The 18,774-nt window shown below is 36.7% G+C and overlaps 1 protein-coding gene across 4 annotated transcripts in view; it reads right to left on the minus strand.

Moving 5' to 3' along the window:
• ESRP1 (epithelial splicing regulatory protein 1) overlaps nucleotides 1-18,774 on the minus strand; it is a 106,419-nt gene that overhangs the window by 72,789 nt on the left and 14,856 nt on the right. For all 4 annotated transcript variants that reach the window (XM_027856975.1, XM_027856972.1, XM_027856973.1 and 1 more), the window contains exons 5-6: nucleotides 631-729; nucleotides 430-484 (exon numbers count right to left, since the gene is read on the minus strand). In XM_027856975.1, coding sequence (XP_027712776.1) covers nucleotides 430-484; nucleotides 631-729 — 154 coding nt within the window. The remainder of the gene's footprint in view (nucleotides 1-429; nucleotides 485-630; nucleotides 730-18,774) is intronic.

Consider the following 18,774-nt stretch of genomic DNA (forward strand, 5'->3'; position numbering starts at 1 on the left):
TCCTTGATGCTCTACCAATAAGGCCCCCCCAAGTAGTTTGTTTTGTACCACATGGTAATAACAAATGCTCTTATATAGTATTGGCCACGTGTAAGTCTTCTTCTTCTTCTGCTAGACTATAAGCTCCATGAGGGCAGGTACTGTTATTTAAATTCTGAATCTTTTCTAGTAGTTAATATAAAGCACCCACATGCTCTATACACAAGTAGGCAGTTAAGAAATGCTTAGTGAATTTAGTTGTCACTGCATATACTTGAGGACTACATGGAGGTAGGAACAATAGATTTATTTGTAGGAAAGTAAGTCTTCCCTTCTCCAAACCCCAGAGCACTATCAAATTAGATTTAAGTGGAAAAAACAAAGAATCCAAATGAAAGAAAAGAAAGATTCAAGACAAAAGCCTCAGAACAGTATGACTTGGTTACTTACCAAGTTCCACTTTCAAATTTGTAATTCACTCTCTCTGGATCTGAAAACCTGTGATCTACAAAAGAGGTAAATACACACCATGATTTTTAACTAGAACAAGAGAGACAGAAGACAAGGGGCCCAGGTAGGGGAAGGAGGTGGGGAAGGGGAGACTAGGGGGAGTTATCTGTGGACATCCACTGTTTCCAAAGTTGTGCTTACTGTATGGTTCTGAAATCATTGTTAGAATAACATTCCCCATATCTTCAACTTCAGAGGCTCCATATCGGGAGGCTGAAACTCCTTTCTCAAGATGCAAACCTGTGAATTAGAGTTAAGGTAATACTTTTTCTTTTTTTTTTAAATAAAGTTCCTTAATTCTTTGATCACTAAGTCAGTCTTATATTTAGTCTTTAGCTAAAGGATATGAAGCAGGAGGCTAGGTGGAAAGCACTTAAGACCAAACAGCCTGCTCTGGCGAGCCTACTCTGGCTAGTCTCATGTTCTTGTTATTTGTTGTTCAATTGTTTCAGTCATGTCCAACTCTTCATGACCTCATTTGGGATTTTCTTGACAGATAACTGGAGTAGTTTGCTATTTCCTTCTCCAGCTCATTTTACAGATGAGAAAACTGAGGCAAACAGTGTTAAGAGACTTGCCCAGGGTCACACAGCTACTAAGTGTCTGAGGCCAGATTTGAACTCAGGAAGATGAGTCTTCCTGACTCCAGGCCTAGCTCTCTTTCCACTGAGCTATCTAGCTAACCCTATTCATACATGTAGAACTATGTAAACCCAGAGCCTGACCTTTACTTTGTCTCTCAAATTTATTTCCAAGTATGAAGGAAAGCACCAATACTGAGCTAAACACAATATAAGGAATAATAAAAATGGCTTTTGCAGAGCAGAAGTGAGTTCCAAACATTCCAAATCTAAGTATTACATCAGGGTTCCTCAGACATCCAAAGAGTCAAGGGTAAGACTGTCAATGCACAGAGGGAATCCTCTAAGAGGGATTTAGAGTTAACATGTTCACAAGTCTCCTAGAAGATAAAGTGCATAGGAGTTGAAGTCAGCATCTATACTAAAGTCACACAGATCTGGAGTATTAAAAGTACTTGCAAAGCAAGGGTAAAGAAAGGACTATATCACCTCACATAGTACAAGTAAAATATGAACTGAATATTATTTAGGGTGGGGTTGAACATAAAACCAAACAACTAAAAACTACTAAACTAAAACCAACTACAAAAAACTCACACATCCAAATAAATGAATGCTTTCCCTTCAAAATAGCCTTAGGACACAATACACTTTATTCTAATTAGATTGTCTGTGTATGTTTATGAGAACATTTTTGTGGAACTGCTTCCAGAATCTAGGGCACATTCTTTTAAATACTCATAATACCATTCAATCTTATCTTTTAGGTGTGTGTGTGTGTACACTTTTTTAGAAGTAGGTTGTAATTTTGTTTTGTTGTTCAGTTGTGTCCAAATCTTCATAAGCCCATGGACTACAGCATTCCAGATTCCAGGCCCTTCACTGTATATATGTATATCTGTGTGTGTGTGTGTGTGTGTGTGTGTGTGTGTATGTGTGTGTGTATATATATATATATATCTTTCCAAGTTCATATTTGTTGTTTCCATCTTATCAATCCAATTCATGCTCTGCCATTCCCTTTTCCTTTTGCCTTCAATCTTTCTCAATGTCAAGGTCTTTTCCGAGTCCCATCTTGTCATTATGTGGCCAAAGTACTAGCAATGACTGGTAAATAAGAATGGATAACCATTATTTTTGGTTGTCCAAGACTTTCCCCACTCCCCACTCCCCAAAGTGACTATCAAATAATGAAGTTTGTTTTCATGTAGCTGCTAAACTGTATCTGAAGATAATCCAAAGCAGAGGGGCCAAACACACAGCCACAGGCAGCCCACACACTTCCCAGTGCACTTGAACCATTTAAAATGCAACTGAGAAATAATTAACAAAATTAATAAAAATAGATAATGTTAATGTGTGGTTTTCTGAGTCAATATGTAGCCCATAGGGATGCTTATGTATGGTTCAGTGGCCCCCACTTCTCTTTGACACCACTGATCCAGAGTTCTAAAATTGCTTGGCAAGGGTAATAACATTATAGTATTAAAACACACACACACACACACACACGTATGTATGTATACATATACATGTATATAATTTTTCATTGAATTTGGGGGTTTAAACACCCCAAGGGTATCATTTTAGAGGTACACACTCATTTGGATGTTTTGAAGATGACCTTTGTTACAGAATCAGTCTCAACGAACGGCCAATTAACACAAGTACAAGTAATAAGAAAAGTTGGCATTTATATAGTGCTGGTTGCAAAGTGCTTCACATACATTATATCATGTGATGTCACACCAAGGTTGTGAGGTAAATGTTATTATACCAGTTTTACAGATGACAACACAGACATAGCATAGAATTGCCCAAGATGCATATTTTAAGGGTCAGTGGCATGATATGGACCAAAGTCTTGCTTGACAGATCATGCCCATAACTTTACAAAGTACTTTCTTTAATAAGCAGCCTGTGAAATAGGTAATGCAACTATTATCTCCATTTTGCACAAAAGTAAGCTACTTTCTGGAGAAGGCAATGACAAACCACTCTAGTATCTTTGCCAAGAAAACCCCAAATGGGGTCACAAATAGTCAGTCATAACTGGAACAAGTGAACAACAAATTACTTTTCAGAGAGGTTAATGGACTTGCTCAGGGTAACATAGCTAAGGAGAGAGTTAGGGCACAAGTTGGTTTTCAGATCAATTGAATATATGTCAGTCATAGTTACATGGCAATTTTAGGAATTATGGGTATATCCCAAAATTCTGTTCTGGGTTCCTTTACTTCTTTCCCTATATTTTCTCACTTGATGACTTTATCAGTTCTCATGGATCTAATTATCCTTTCTATGCATATGACTTCCAGATCTATATACAGCCCAAGTCTCTCTCCTGAGTTCCAACCTTAAATCAACTACTTAATGGAAATTGCAAGCTATACATACCATAAACATCTCAAATCTAACATGCTCAAAAACAGAATTCATTGTCTTTTCTCCAAAACCCATCCCTCTGCCAGACTTCCCTATTTGTCCAGGCTACCCTGAACTTTCCAGTCTCCCAAGCTCAAAACCCCTTTCTCTCCTACAACCTTCATATCTAAACAGTTGCAAAGCCTTGTTTCTACCTCTATAATATTTCTCATAACTATGCTCTTCTCTCTACTTACAGAACCATAACTCTTATTCAGGATCTTATCTTCCACCTAGATTATTGCAATAGCCTAATTACTCTCCTGACAACAGTTTCTTCCAGATTCTCCTCTAAAAATCTGCTGAAATGATTTACCTGAAGTACAGGTCTAACCATGCCACTCCCTTAGTCACACTCCAGTAGCTCCATATTACTTCTAGGAGCAAATTCAAATTCCTTTGTTTGGCACTGAAATCCATTTATAACCTGGTCTCAACCTATCCTTCCAGACTTATACATTGCTTTTACATTGTTCTTCACATACTCCTTGGTCTAGCCAAAGCGGCTATCATGTAGCTCCGAATCTCTGTGCCTTTGCACATACTGTCCCCATGACTGGAATGCATTGTTTCCTCATTTCTTCTGTCTCTTAAGATCCTTATTTTCCTTCAAAACATAGCTCATGTCCTACCTTGTAGGTCAAAACTTCCCCCAATGCCTCCCAAGTGCAAATGCCTCCTCTTTCAAAAATTACCTTGTATTTCTATATACTTAGATATTGTCGCGCCCAAAAAAATATAAGCTCATTGAGGTAAGGGATAGGTTCACTTTTGTCCTTGTATCTTCAGTTCCCGGCATATAGTAGTCACTTAATAAATGCTTGCTGATTTCCTTGACATTTTTTCACTTACAGTATTGATGTATTGTCAGGAGAAAAGGGCAACAAAGAGTCCTTCACCATTGGAGTGAATCTAGTATTAAAGAAAAGCTAAAAAGCACTCTGAATATAATCACCCTTCTGAGCAGAGTGAATTAATCTTTAACAAATTTTCACATACCTAACTTGGTTAAAATTATTCCAATCATCCATCCTTGTGAGATTCAGATTTTTCTTTATCACTAAAAAGAATCTTGTATTTTTCCAGGCATTGAGCAGATAGATGAATTTGGCTTTCATTTCAGTACTATGATCATCATCATTTCTTAAGTTTAAAATGCAACATACCAAAAAAAAAAGAAAAAGTAGCTAAGTGTAGGTTAAAAGGAACACAGCTTACTCAAGTCTAGTCAGGGGAAACATGATGATTCTCACACTGTAGAAGATGTGTTAGTCCCCCATAATTATAACAATGACCGACATACAACTTTGCCTTTTGTTTGACATTTATTATTCCTCTGGAAATTTGTGTTCTTTATCAGGATTTCCAATCAGGTTTATGAAACTTGAGAATGTCATAGTGTATTTATTTCCATAGTCATTTGTATATAAAGTCCTATTCCCACATTTCACTCTAGTGTGGAAGTGACTAGTAAGGTCAAGTACAAGCTCTTGCAACTTCTAGCCAAACAGAAACCACCGTGTGCAGGTCTAACAACCAACAGTTTGTACTGTCTCAGGACCAAAGTATTCAAGTAGAGAGGGCCCAAGAATGTTGAATATTACTAGATGAGAACTTCTTTGGCCATGGTCACCAACAAACAGGACAAAATAAAAATAGCCTTCATTCCTGCAACTCTCCCTTCTGCTTTTGAGGGAGCAGTGGATTCTAAGAATTAGTTTTTCAGAGGTTCTACAAATAGATTTGGGGCACCAATGTAGTACAGCAGATAGAAAGCCTGGCCTGGAGTCACGAAGACTCATCTTCCTGAGTTCAATTCTGGCCTCAGACTTACTGTGTCACCCTGGGCAAGTCACTTAACCCTGTTTGTCTCAGTTTCCTCATTTGTAAAATAAGCTGCAGAAGGAAATGGCAAGCTACTTCAATATCTTTGCCAAGAAAACCTCAAATAGGATAACAAAGAGCTGGACCCAACTGAAAACAACTCAACAACAATAGATTTAACTATGGATATCCGATACTCAATCTTTGTCCAGTGAGATGAGCACCACATATCTATGTTGACATTTTTATGCTCACAAATTCTCTTTGGAGAAATGAATAAGGAAACTGGTATCCTTGGTTCATCATACAAAAACCATTTCATGGAGAAGTTGGTCATTTTGACTTGCAAGGGCTCATAAGGAGGCTAATGATTATCATGAAGGTAAGAGAAGTTAAGTCATCATCTAAAGCAGAAAATGAAGAAGAAATTCTCAGAATAAAACAAGATTCCCCAAACCAAATCCTTTGGATACTTGGTGACAATATAATACAAAGATGTTAACTGAGGATGAAGATGGAATGTGTTTTGGGGGTTTAAAAAGCCTAAGACAAAAAAAAAAAAAAAAAGAAGGCCAAGAAGGGGGCAGCTAGGTGGCACAGTGGATAGAGCACCAGCCCTGAAGTCAGGAGGACCCGAGTTCAAATCTGACCTCAGACACTTGACACTTACTAGCTGTGGGACCCTGGGCAAGTCACTTAACCCTGATTGCCTCACCAAAAAACAAAAAAAAGAAGCCTAAGAAGTTAAAGGTTTTTATATTTAGAGATACCACACCTATACATCATAAATACTTTAAGAAGAATAAACAAGCAATAGATATAGAAAGGCATCCAAGGGCTGTTAGATCTATTGCCTATTTTAAGACAGGACCACTTCATTTCAGAACTAGATGTCTGTATGCACTTAGATCAACAGGATAAAATAAAGATTAAATTAAATAGCAAATAAGAAGATTGAAGATGAGTAGATGGGATTGTGTGAATTGTAACAGCTTCAACTTGACCTATTTTTTAAAAATTACTGTCTCCCACCTCTACGCCCAATCCAAACAGGGAAGATTTTTTTAAAAAAAGAATTTCACTTTATTACCATATGTTGGGTAGTTTAATCAATGCAACAGAGTTGACACAAGAATGAAAACAAAAGAAAAGAGTAATTTCCTTGGTCAGAGCATAGAAGAGACATGACCACTGGGGTTAACACTGAACTCGAGTATAAGTTCAGTTGCTAAAAACTTAATGTGAATGCAATAGATAAAAGCCATATTACCTCACACAACAGTGAAGAGCAAGGAAGGGATAAATGAGTTTGCTTAAAGCTTAGTATTAGACTTGGCTACACCAGATCATCCCAAAAATATTTTGTAGAGGAAACTAGGAGAATGTACATATGTGAGAGGGGATCAATTTGCTGGTATTTCTCTACATACTAGGAGTTGGTCTAAATAAAACTCTTAAAGGTCCCTTTCTAGTTCCAAATCTATGGTCCTATAACCTAGTCTCATTATTAATTATAGAGTTATTACCTTTTGAGTATACCCTCAGAATCAAGCGATAAAATGGAAATTGTACTTCACATCCCAAATACATAATTACGTCAAACCCAATACATGATAATTAAGTCTACATCAAAAATTATAATCTTAGAGGCACTCAGGGATTGATTTTCAAAATCTCAACAGAGGAAAGACAACAAAAGAATTGAAAGGATAATTGATATGACTTTTTCTTTTTTTTAAAAAAGGTAACTGAGGAGTCATATTCATACTTTTTCATTTACATAAAAATGAGACTTAGCCATCTCTACATCAAGAGCATGAAGATATAAGGTAACAGGTGGACACAAAAAATTTTTGTATAAAGCAATCCACATCTTCACAAACAAGTGACAGAGAAAATCACAAGGATTGAAAGGGGATACTTGCTAACTATCAAACATAATTAAAAAAGTGAAAATTACTATATCTTAACTAATGAAAAACAACTGATTATCAATATGGCAGTCATTTCAGAATGAGCTGGCAATTAGGTCACTAACTGCTTAGGGCCACCGTCACAATTAAGAAATACAGATAAGAAGATGCTGGGTCTGCTTTTTATTATTATTATTATTATTATTATTGTTAAAGCATAAGACAGTAAAATGTAATGCAGCCTTAAAATGCAGCTCCTCAAAATCAGCACACATTTAACATGTTAAAATAATTTTTAAAAACCCGGACAGATGAGACCAAAGAATAAGATCATTAAACAGTCTGCAGAGTATTAACACTGAGAAAGGCACAAGAAAGACAAAAATGTCCATATTCATGTAAGGTACTTGAAAATGTCATCAAATGTATAACATATCAAATTGCTTACCATCTCAGAGAGGGAAAGAGGAAATGTGAACCTCAATTTTTTTTTTAAAATGAATGTTAAGTGGTAGTTAGGTGGTACAGTGGATAGAGCACCAGCCCTGGAATCAGGAGGATCTGAGTTCAAATCTGGCCTCAGACACCTGACACTTACTAGCTGTGGGACCCTGGGCAAGTCACTTAATCCCAATTACCTTGCAAAAAAAGAATGTTAAAAATTGTCTTTACATGTAATTTGGAAAAAAAATAAAATTATTATTAAAAAAAAAAGAAGAAAATATCCTGAAGGATGTTCTTCTGGACAGAGTTTTAACAAAAGGAGGATTCCCTATTGATAAAGTTCCCTAGAGGATCTCATTTGCTGATGACATAGTACTCACTCCATGCAACGCTTCTTAAACTGTGGTTCACAACCCCGTATTCAGTTGCATAACCTGCATATAGGGGGTGGTAAAAAATTTGGCAACAGTATAAGGTTTCTGAATGCCCAACAACCAAAAATTAATTCAAAATCAAATGCATAATGAATCTAAGGTGTTTCTGGCAGCTCTTGCCCATGTTACATAGCACAACTTCACTGTAGCCTTGGTTCTGAACACACAACATGTGTACGTTGCACTGCGTATGCCATCATGCCATGCAACACCAACAAACACTGCCGGAAACACCTCGGCTTAGATTCAAGACTATTGATGTTATGAGTTGCACTGTTTTTACTGTACATACAAAATCATTAAATGAATTTTGGCTTGGATTAGGCCAGAATTTCCAATAATTTCTGTTTTCTATTTTTTCATTCTTTTGAATTTGTTTTACAGTGTCTTGATTTCTCATAAAGTCACTAGTTTCCAATTGTTCCATTCTAAATTTTTTTTTTATTATTTTTAGGCAATTGAGGTTAATTGACTTGCCCAGGGTCACACAGCTAGCAGGTGTCAAGTGTTTGGTCTGAGGCCAGATTTGAACTCAGGTCCTCCTGACTTCAGGGCTGGTACTCTATCCACTGCATCACCTAGTTGCCCCCCTCCATTCTAATTTTTAAGGAAGTATTTTCTTCAGTAAGCTTTTGGACTTCCTTTTCCATTTGGCCAATTCTGCTTTTTAAAGCATTCTTCTTCTCATTGGCTTTTTGAACCTCTTTTGCCATTTGGGGTAGGCTATTTTTTAAGGTGTTATTTTCTTCAGTATTTTTTTGGGACACCTTTAGCAAGCTGCTGACTTGTTTTTCATGATTTTTTTTTTTTTTTGGTGAGGCAATTGGGGTTAAGTGACTTGCCCAAGGTCACACAGCTAGTGAGTATCATGTGTCTGAGGCTGGATTTGAACCCACATCTCCTGACTCCAGGGCTGGTGCTCTATCCTCTGCACCACCTAGCTGCCCCTTTCATGATTTTCTTGCATCACTGTCATTTCTCTTCCCAGTTTTTCCTCTACTTCTTTTACTTGCTTGTCAAAATCCTTTTTGAGCTCTTGCATGGCCTGAGACCAATTCATATTTTTCTTGGAGGCTTTGAATGTAGGAGCTTTGACTTTGTTGTCTTCTTCCAGTTGTATGTTTTGATCTTTGTCACCAAAGAAAGATTCTATGGTCTGACTTTTTTTGTGCAGTTTGCTCATGATCCTAGCCAATTACTTGAATTATAAACTCTTTGTTAAGGTAGGGGTCTGCTTCCAATGTGGAGAATGTACTGTCCCAAGCTTCAGAGGTTTTGTGCAGATATTTTCAGAGAGAATTCTAGGGACCTGTAAATTTTCAGTTCTTCCAAGGTGCTATGATCAAGGGCAAGGTGTTTACTCCTTTCCTGGCCTGTGCTCTGGTCTACAAATGACTACAAGCACTCTTTTCTGTCTTGGAACTGTGAGGAGGATTTCCTCTCTACTGCCACTACAAGCTCCACCACACCACCACTCCTCCTCGCCCCAGGACTGCCACCCAGAACTGTGACCCAGATCCAAGCACAGGCAAAGCAAGAGAATCCTGCACCAGCAAACAGATCTCTGCAATCCCCCTCTGATCAGTCACTTGATTCCCCCTCAGTCTGTGGACCAGAAGCTCTGGAAACAGTTGCCACGCAGGGTCACACTTGGGGACTGGGCCTGGGACTTCGCTTCTCTCTCTCTCTCTTTCACTGCAGACACAGATTTGTCCTACTGACCTTCTAAGTTGTCTTTGGCATTCATGGGTTGAGATGTCTGGAAACCGACACAGCTGCCCGTGATTCATTCCTCTGAGACCTACTCCAGGTTTGCTGAGGCCTGGTTTTCCTGCCCGCCCATGCCAAACTCTGTTCCTCTCCCTACTCGATGCAATAGACCTTTCCGATCAACCATCCAGGTTGCTTTGGGCTGGAAATTTGTTTTGCTCTGCTGCTTCAGAATTTGTTTAGAGCCATTTTTTTACAGGTATTTGGAGGGGTTTGGGGGAGAACTCAAGCAAGTCAATGCTTTTACTCCACCATCTTGGCTCCACACCCCCCCCCAAAACAATTTCTGAAATCATATTTCTGCCATTTTGTACTATCTATTTATGTAAAGTGGCATTCTCAGCATTGACGATTACAAAATCAAAATATTGATCAACTCTGAAAAACGTTGAAGGTGCTCTATGTCCTGCAGTATAAAATATTCCACCAAAATTTAATTCTTTATCTAAAAATAAATAAGCACATCCATCTCATTAGTATGCAAATCTGTTGTCTTTAATAAATGGTAAAATTATATGTATACCAAAGAACTGTTTTAAAATAAATTTCTTTATGATTTATTATTAGTAAATGTTTGATTTGTATGCCTATTTTATATACCTATATACCCCAGGGTCATGTAAAAATTTCTTAGGTGAAAAGGTGTCATGAGTGGAAAAAGTTCAAGAAGCCCTGCTCTACAGAGCCTAAAACATTAGAGGGACTCTAATGAAACCCATGGCCATTGGAAAGATCAGTCTTAATATGAACATATGTTGTCCAATTTATGACACAGATAGGCAACTTACTGAATTAGTCCATCAGCATATTAGGACAGGAACCCCAGATGGATAATAAGCAAAGCCCAAAATGAAAAAAAAAAAAAGCTTAACTCTGTCCATTTTTCAATAAAGTCTCTACTTCAAATCTCAAAAATTATCTCCATAATGCTTTACTATCAATAGTGCTTATGACATAGAAGGTAACCTATTGAACTAGTCCATCAACATATTAGAATGTGCATCCCACACACAAAATAAGCAGAGCCTAAAATGAAAAGATCAAGCTCAAGTAAATTTGGGAAATTGTGCCCTCCTTTCAATGACCTCCCCATTGAAGAAAAATTCACACATATTCTCTCAATAATGCTTCACTACCACGAATCTTACTATACCACAATTTCAGAAGTACCAAAACTACAAGCAATTCAAATTACAATGAAAAGATTCATAGTGGGTATAAGCAGACTGTAGCATGTTACCAATGAATACCTATGTGTGAAATTTGACAGAAGATATTAGTAAGGAAATGTATAACTAGAAAACAAAATGGCCAGTGATATGATGAAAACGAAGTATAACAGATAAAACGCCATAATGGTGCCCTGGCACCCATGGAAAAGTAAGAAATAGAAAGTCTCAAGGTTGTTGTATATCTCTATGGCAGATTTATAGAAGGACATGGATGAGAATTGCACAAGATGTAAAGGAATAGGACAATTAACTGCACCAGTGAAGGAAGTAAACAGATTTATGAAGTCATGCATCTAAAGAATTTAAATTAGCACTTGCATATTAGTTGAATAGGCCGAAATTGTATGCTCTGGTACAAAATGATGTTCAAATTCAAATTTCAGTGCTGCTTCTTTATAGGTGGTCATTTCTTAATTTCTCTTTATTTTATTAGAAAGAATGCAACGATAGGAGAACAGAAATGCCCTATTAATGCAGCTAGCAAAGATTCTTGGAATACTATTTAGAAAGTACCACCCTAAAGTGGTCAATACCCAGATGTCACCCCAAGATCCTCCTTTAACACTTTTTATATACCATAACAACAACAAAAACTTTTAAAGAAACCCACTGCAACCCATATTGGGAGGCAGAGTGGGGAAAAAATCTTTGGCAGTTCTGCCACTCTGGTCTTCCTTTCAATATTGTAGCCAAACAAAAGAATGAAAGGAATAAAGTAGAATGAGTACTCAAGAGAAGGAGAGAGTGAGATAGAAAGTGACAGAGAACTAAGCTAATGAGAATTATGTTTTTCTCTAAGAGTTTGTCTCAAATACTCAAATGGGTCTGTGAGTCTAAGTTAATATCCTCTCCAAAGATACATATGACAGTTTAGCTTTTCTTGCCTATCTATGCTATGTTTGCCCATATCTTCCCTTAGGTCTTCCACAGGGTACCTACCCAACAATTTGGGGACCTTTCTTGAGTTCTTTATCTCAAGTACACCACTGAAGCGTGGAAGTTGTTTATCTGTTATCTCTTCCGTTTGACCAGACCATTTTTTTCACTTGTACATTTTTTTTGATGACACACTTTTGTGTTATCAAACAGCAATTCCTTATTTGTAATGTGTGTAGCCTCTTAATGTCCACCAAATGCTTCTGCTTTTTTATTGACCTTGGAGTGACTCACAATTTCAGTTTTTCAGAGTCTATAGTATTCTACATTCCATGGTCGTTTATCTCTGAAAGAATGACATTAAAAAGATGGAACAAAAAGAAATCAAACTTATTCATGAAATGAAAAAAATTAAATATTTTAATTCAGCAAAGAATAAAGAAAAAAAGGAGGAAAAGAAAGAGAGATAGAGAGGGAGAGGGACAGGGAAAGGGAGAAAGACCTTTGTTTCAGGAAGAAACAATAAAGATTGCACAATTTCCCAAAAGCAATCCAGCCTGTAACTCTGCTTTCTGTTTAAATTTGGGTCCAACTTACTTTATGTTAATCCAAAGCATACCGATATACAAATTCTATAGGTTGTCCCAACAACTTCATATTGGTCTGGAAAACAGGCATTCTTCATCCACTTGATTTTTCCTATGTAAATAATTAGGTCAAACTCTTGAATGATTATGGATCTCATCTAGGAGGTCCTATAGTGTTCTTGTATTTTAATTCAATCAGCACAATGTCATCTGCTAGCAGTAGTACAAAGAGGACCTCATAATCTATAATGAATCCTTCCTTGGTGTGTTTCCTCCATGACAGTGAACACTTGTAGCATGCATATTCCTCTTTTATACCCAACCCCTCTCCTTATTAATATCTAGTAATGAATGAGGTTCTCTTAATTATCTCTCAAGAAATCTTGCATAATTTTGACATATAGGATATACCTCCTTACTGGAGGAGAGCTTTTAAGGAGGTCTTTTGCTAAACTGAATCAAATGCTTTTTTTTTTGGGTGAATCTTAGAACAGAAGGTGGGCCAGCCGTGTAGTGAGAATTAGGGATAACAGATGGTAGTCTGAGCGTTTCCCTGGTAACCACAAAGTGTACTCAGATCTAAGAGAAGGTTTTTGGTACTTTGGGTAGACTCTTGATACAACCACATGGACCAGAATTACACAGGATAAGATAGCATATATTGGTTGGGATCTGCACCAATGGAAGTACCTACATGAATCATGGGTTCATTTAAATCTATCTCCTTCACCTCTTCAACTAAACTAAGCTCTTTCAGGATGAGAAATGTATTTATTTTGCAGTCCCCATAGCACTAGCACAATGCTTGACCATTGGAGCTAAAAACAATAACTTGTTGACATGATTATGGACTCATAAATCAAAAGACTGTGGTAGAAGGCCATGCTGAATTGGCACTTTTGAGAAAAATTTTCTGAATAGAGGAATTATGTATATAAAAACTAATAAAATAGTTTATAACAAAATTTAAGTCCCTAGATATAAAATTTACAAAGCTATCCAATAAGGCACTTAAACTCAAAGTATTTCTTCACTGAATTTTGACTTCTCTGTCATGAGATTTTCTTGACTTATTGTCTTAGTTCTTTGCCTCATGCCTTAACTAGTTTTCCTTTAAGCCACATACCAAGACCAAGAGTCTCAGGACACTATATTATCATTTTTTTTTAAGGCCAACTAATCTTACCCTCCTTATCTCCTTACTGGTGCTAGGTAATAGCCATTAAGTCACTGTTAATCACCTGCAAAAATAGAGGGATAAGAAAACAATTGTCAATAATTACTTCCTTCATCATCTATTCTTACTGCTGCCTGATCTTGAGTCAATGGAAGATGAGCCTCATGCCTTCTGATTTATGGCTAGTCATGCAAAACTTATTCATTTTGCCCTCAAGGCAAGTCACAAGAGAGAACTGGATTGGCAACCTTGATAATTGAGAACCGGCATAAGGAAATAAGCAAGGAGGGGAAAGCAGACACATTGTAAAAAGAGTATTTCTTTCAATTCTAAAGAAAAAAGCTATTTTACAAATAGCCTTATAAATTTAATTCAAGAATCTATAATTTTCTTGCCACACAGATTGTAGCCTTTTTGCCACTTAGAAAATAGTCTTCCAGAAATGCCACAGCTGGAAAAGTTTATTCACTCTGCCCCAAGTTGATTCTGTCCAAATCCAGTCAGGCTGATCATCTAATACAGGGTAGGTCGATGGCATGGTCTCAGAGTCTAGGGGCACTGCCACAGCATAAGGTACAGGCAAAGGGTTTTAGTGGCTATATACTGACATAAATCTTAGAAATAGGACTGAGGAATCTTTTCCAATCTGAAACACATTGGTTTCTGTGACACCTTTCGTGGAAGTTTTGTTGTTGTTGGTGGTGGTGTTGTTTTTGTTGGTGGTGGTGGTGGGATGTAAATAGGATACTAAATAGAAAAACTTTAAGAGGAAAAATAAGGCAAGTCATCTTGAATATATTATCAGAGGACATATTTAGTATGTCTTAGCCTTATCCTAGCAATTAGTAATTTGCAATTCCTTGATTTTGTTTTATTCTGTTTAGGAAATGTCCCATGCTCAGTTAAAGACACTGGCAAATACATTAATACAGAATAACTATCCTATCTTACTGAAAATGGACTAGCAAAATAAATAAGAATGAAAAAACAAATTAGTTGGTGAAACAAAGCATTTATTTTTCCAGATTTCTTTCTCTTTAGAAGAGAAGAGGCAAATAAGTAATAGAATAAACTTAATTTGATACTAGGTCATAAATTTTTAAAAAGTATTTTTAAAAAGTAAGTTTGGACTCTAGCACGTCAGTATTTCCAATTGACCCAACCAGTTAATGTACAATACTACATCCAGAAGTAGAGATGGCAAAACCCCTCAAACTTCACATTTCTCTTTCCTGTTTCTCTACTTTGCCTAGAAAGGTACACTTATACACAATAAGAACAGTAAGGTCTACTATGCGTGGAGGCAGGTTTAGGCTTGCTGGAAGGAAAAGACTTCTTAGCTATTAGCACTAACCAAGAAGGGAATGAGCAGCTTCAAAAGGAAATATGTTCCCCTCTAGTGAAACCTAGATGACCAGTTGGTAATTACCTTGGGGAGGAGATTCCTGGTCAGACTTTATTTGATGAAGTTGCCTCAGCTTCCATTATTCACAACCTAATCACAAAAATCTCTAAGAGGTGGAGACTTAAGAACATCTTGTTTGACCCTTAAGTCACTCCACAAGCATCTATTAAGCACCTATTATGTGCCTGGCCCTGTGCTATGTGATGGGGAAACAAAGGAAGGCAAAAAACAGATCCTGCTCTCAAGGAGCTCACCATCTAATGGACTGTATATTATAGTAATTTCCTTTGAGGTGGGGAGAAGGGAAATATCTTGCCCCAGGACACATAACCACAACCTTCATAAGAAGCAGAGAAGGTATTTTAACCCAGGACTTCCATTCTCCCTCTTCAGGCCTCTTTCCATTAAAATGTTATGCACAGGGGCATCTAGGTGGCACAGTGGATAGAGCTCTGGCCCTGGAGTCAGAAGGATCTGAGTTCAAATCTGGCCTCAGACACTTACTAGCTGTGTGACCCTGGGCAAATCACTTAACCCTAGCCCCCTCCCCCCCCAAAAAAAACCTCAAGTGAAAAGTAAAACATGGAAACACAAGCACACACACAAAAAACATCTAAAGGAAAGGGGGTCGATTAGCTTTTAAAGCAATAGAACTGGAACAGCAAATCACAGTGGAGAGGAAACTAAAATAATTGAAGTAGTAAATTGAGAAAAGACGCATTCAAACCACTAGAAACAAAGAAGAGTCAGAGTGGCTCCCGTAATAACAAAATATAAGCCTTTAGCTTACCTGTGGAAGCTGAAAAAGAACTAAAATCTAAGAAGCCCCTCAAAATCTTTAGAGCAGTTTTTTTTGATAGAGCCAAAGAACTAAAAACCAAGAGAGTGCCCATCCATAGGGGAATGGTGGCACAAAGCATGGTATGAATACTATTACTGTGTGAGAAATAACAAAAGAGAAGATTTCAGATAAATGAATTGATGCCGAGTAAAATGAACAGAACCAGAACAATTTACACAATAACAGCAGTATAAAAAACAACTTTGAAACAATGAACAATTCTGATAAATGCAATGATCAATCAGGAGTACAGAAGACTTAGAATGAGTCACACTACCTACCCTCCTGACAGAGAGGTGATAACACTCCGAGACATACATTTTTACACATTGCCAATGTGGGAACTTGTTTTGCTTGATTATGCATATTTGTTCCCCCTCACTTAATAATATTTTATTTTTTTCCAATTACATGTAAAGATAGTTTTCAACATTCACTTTTATAAGATTTTGAGTTTCAAATTTTTTTCTCCCTCCCTTCCTCAAGATGGCAAGCAATCTGATATAGGCTATACATGTACAATCATATTAAACATATTTCCACATTAGTCATGTTGTGAAAAGAAGAATCAGAATAAAAGGGAAAAAAACATGAGAAAGAAAAAACAACAACAACAAAGAGAAAATAGCATGATTCAATCTGTTATGCACATTTGTTAAAAAGAGTTTCGGTTTTCCTTTTCTGTGGACGCAGAGAGAGAAAATAAATTCCTATTTATTGGAAAAATAAAATGAAGGAGAAAAATGAACTAAGGGAGTCTAGATAGTTTTTTTATTTTATGCTCAAATTCTTCGGTTCAAAATAGTTCTAATTTTAAAGGACAAAACTTTAACAAAGTTTTCTGATGAATATTTTTTTAAGCTCTCAACCAGTTTAAAAATATGCAATCATCTTTTATTTAAATTATACTATGTTATGGAAATGCTTGTTTTATTCCATAAATTAAAAATAAAATAAATAAAAATAAAACAAATATGTATTTAAAATGCCCTCTTCCTTAAATCACAATGAAGTCCTCTTATCGAGAACTAAACCCAAATATGCTGACTACTGATTTAAGATATGACTAAGTAGCAGAGGGTTCAGGTTCTCTCACTTGGCTCACATTAATGGATACCAAAATAATTTCTTCTCTAGCCAACAAATTCAATGACCACATTTAACTCAACTATGTGTTTTGATGTTTCAATATTATACACACACATAAATCTTCTGTCATGACAGACAAAATAAACATAAAGATAGATATCAATGTGATTCTCTACCCCATCTCTTTTAAAACCTTGCTTTAGAAGCTATGCCTTTAATGGTCAAAGAATATAACTGGCAGCTCTCAAAAGAAAAAAGGAAAGCTACTAACAAATATGAAAAAATACTCCAATTCATTAATAATGACAGCTGTTGGAGCTGTGAGGGAAAAGGCCTACCAAGGCACTGTCAGGAGAGGTGTGAAGTGGTACTACCTTTCTGGAAAAAAATTTGGAACTAAGTCCAAAGCTTAGTTAATCAACTGTGCAAACCCTTTGAGTCAGTGATATCACTACTAGGTATATACTCCAAAAAGATCAAAGAGGGAAAGCACTCGTAACTACAAAACTATTTACAGTAGCAATTTTGTTGTCGCAAGGAACTAGAAACAAAGTGGGTATTCTTTAGTTGGGGAATGGATGGGGAATGGATGGACAAATTATGGTTTAGCATGTAAGAGTCATGGATATATTCATGAGTTTTTGTGTGCCAAGTGTATATATTTTCTAAAAGCCAGGCTTTTTAAAGCAACTTCAACCAATTCCTCAAATTATCTTCTTCAATGTATCATGTTAATATGATTTTATTAATTAATTCAGCTTGAGTGACTTGAGACCTCATTTAATATGGAAGGTTAGAGGAGAGTATATAAGATGACATAATTGCACATCCCCTTTCCTTCATACAACCCTTCCCTAACACAGAATGCATCACATTCTAGTGCATGACTAGACTGATGAGAAAGACAGCAGATTAACTTGGCAGACTAGAAAATAAACAGAAAAATATGACCCAGTCTAGTCACACACAAGTTGGAGGAATAAACTTTAAGTTTAATTTAAAAAAGCCAGATACTGTCTTCTACCTTACTAACATAAGGCACGTTTAATTTCTCAAGGTACTCTCACATCTATTGCTTCATTGTACATTGTAAAGAGTTTTCCAGGCATTATTATCTACTTTTAATAAATGGGGAAACAAGCTTGGTTCCACAGAAAAATTGGAAGACTACACCTTCCTTTCTTTATTGCTGAGGGAGGCTGGAGGGCAGAACTAAAAATGAGGAATATAGTTGCCTATACTGTTCCACACAGTTGATGTATTAGTTTTACTAAACTGTTTTTTGCCCCCTCTTTCTTTTTAAATCTTATAATGAGTAGCCTTCTAGATAAAGGAATGGGGAAAGTACATCGAAAAATGAATGTAATGTAAAAACAAAGTATCAAGAGTAAGAATAATTTATACACACACACACACATACATACATATATATATATATACACACATATATATATCTCAGTAAACATAGCTGTTAATCATCACCACAGTCATCATTTAGTAAGCACCCATGTGCAGAAAGCTCTGGGCTAGGCTCACTGGGAAATTCAAAGCTTGTATAAAATGACGTCCTTCCCTCATATGACTCTTTCAGGAGTTTGAGACAAATGCAGAGATGAAGTGTCTTTATGCCTAAAGTCACATCTGCCTAGCAACAGAATTTTTAAAGATCTTCCAAGAGAAAGAGGTCA

The sequence above is a fragment of the Vombatus ursinus genome, unplaced genomic scaffold (genome assembly GCF_900497805.2).
Source record: "Vombatus ursinus unplaced genomic scaffold, bare-nosed wombat genome assembly UNPS02011767.1, whole genome shotgun sequence".
NCBI classification, from domain to species: Eukaryota; Metazoa; Chordata; class Mammalia; order Diprotodontia; family Vombatidae; genus Vombatus; species Vombatus ursinus.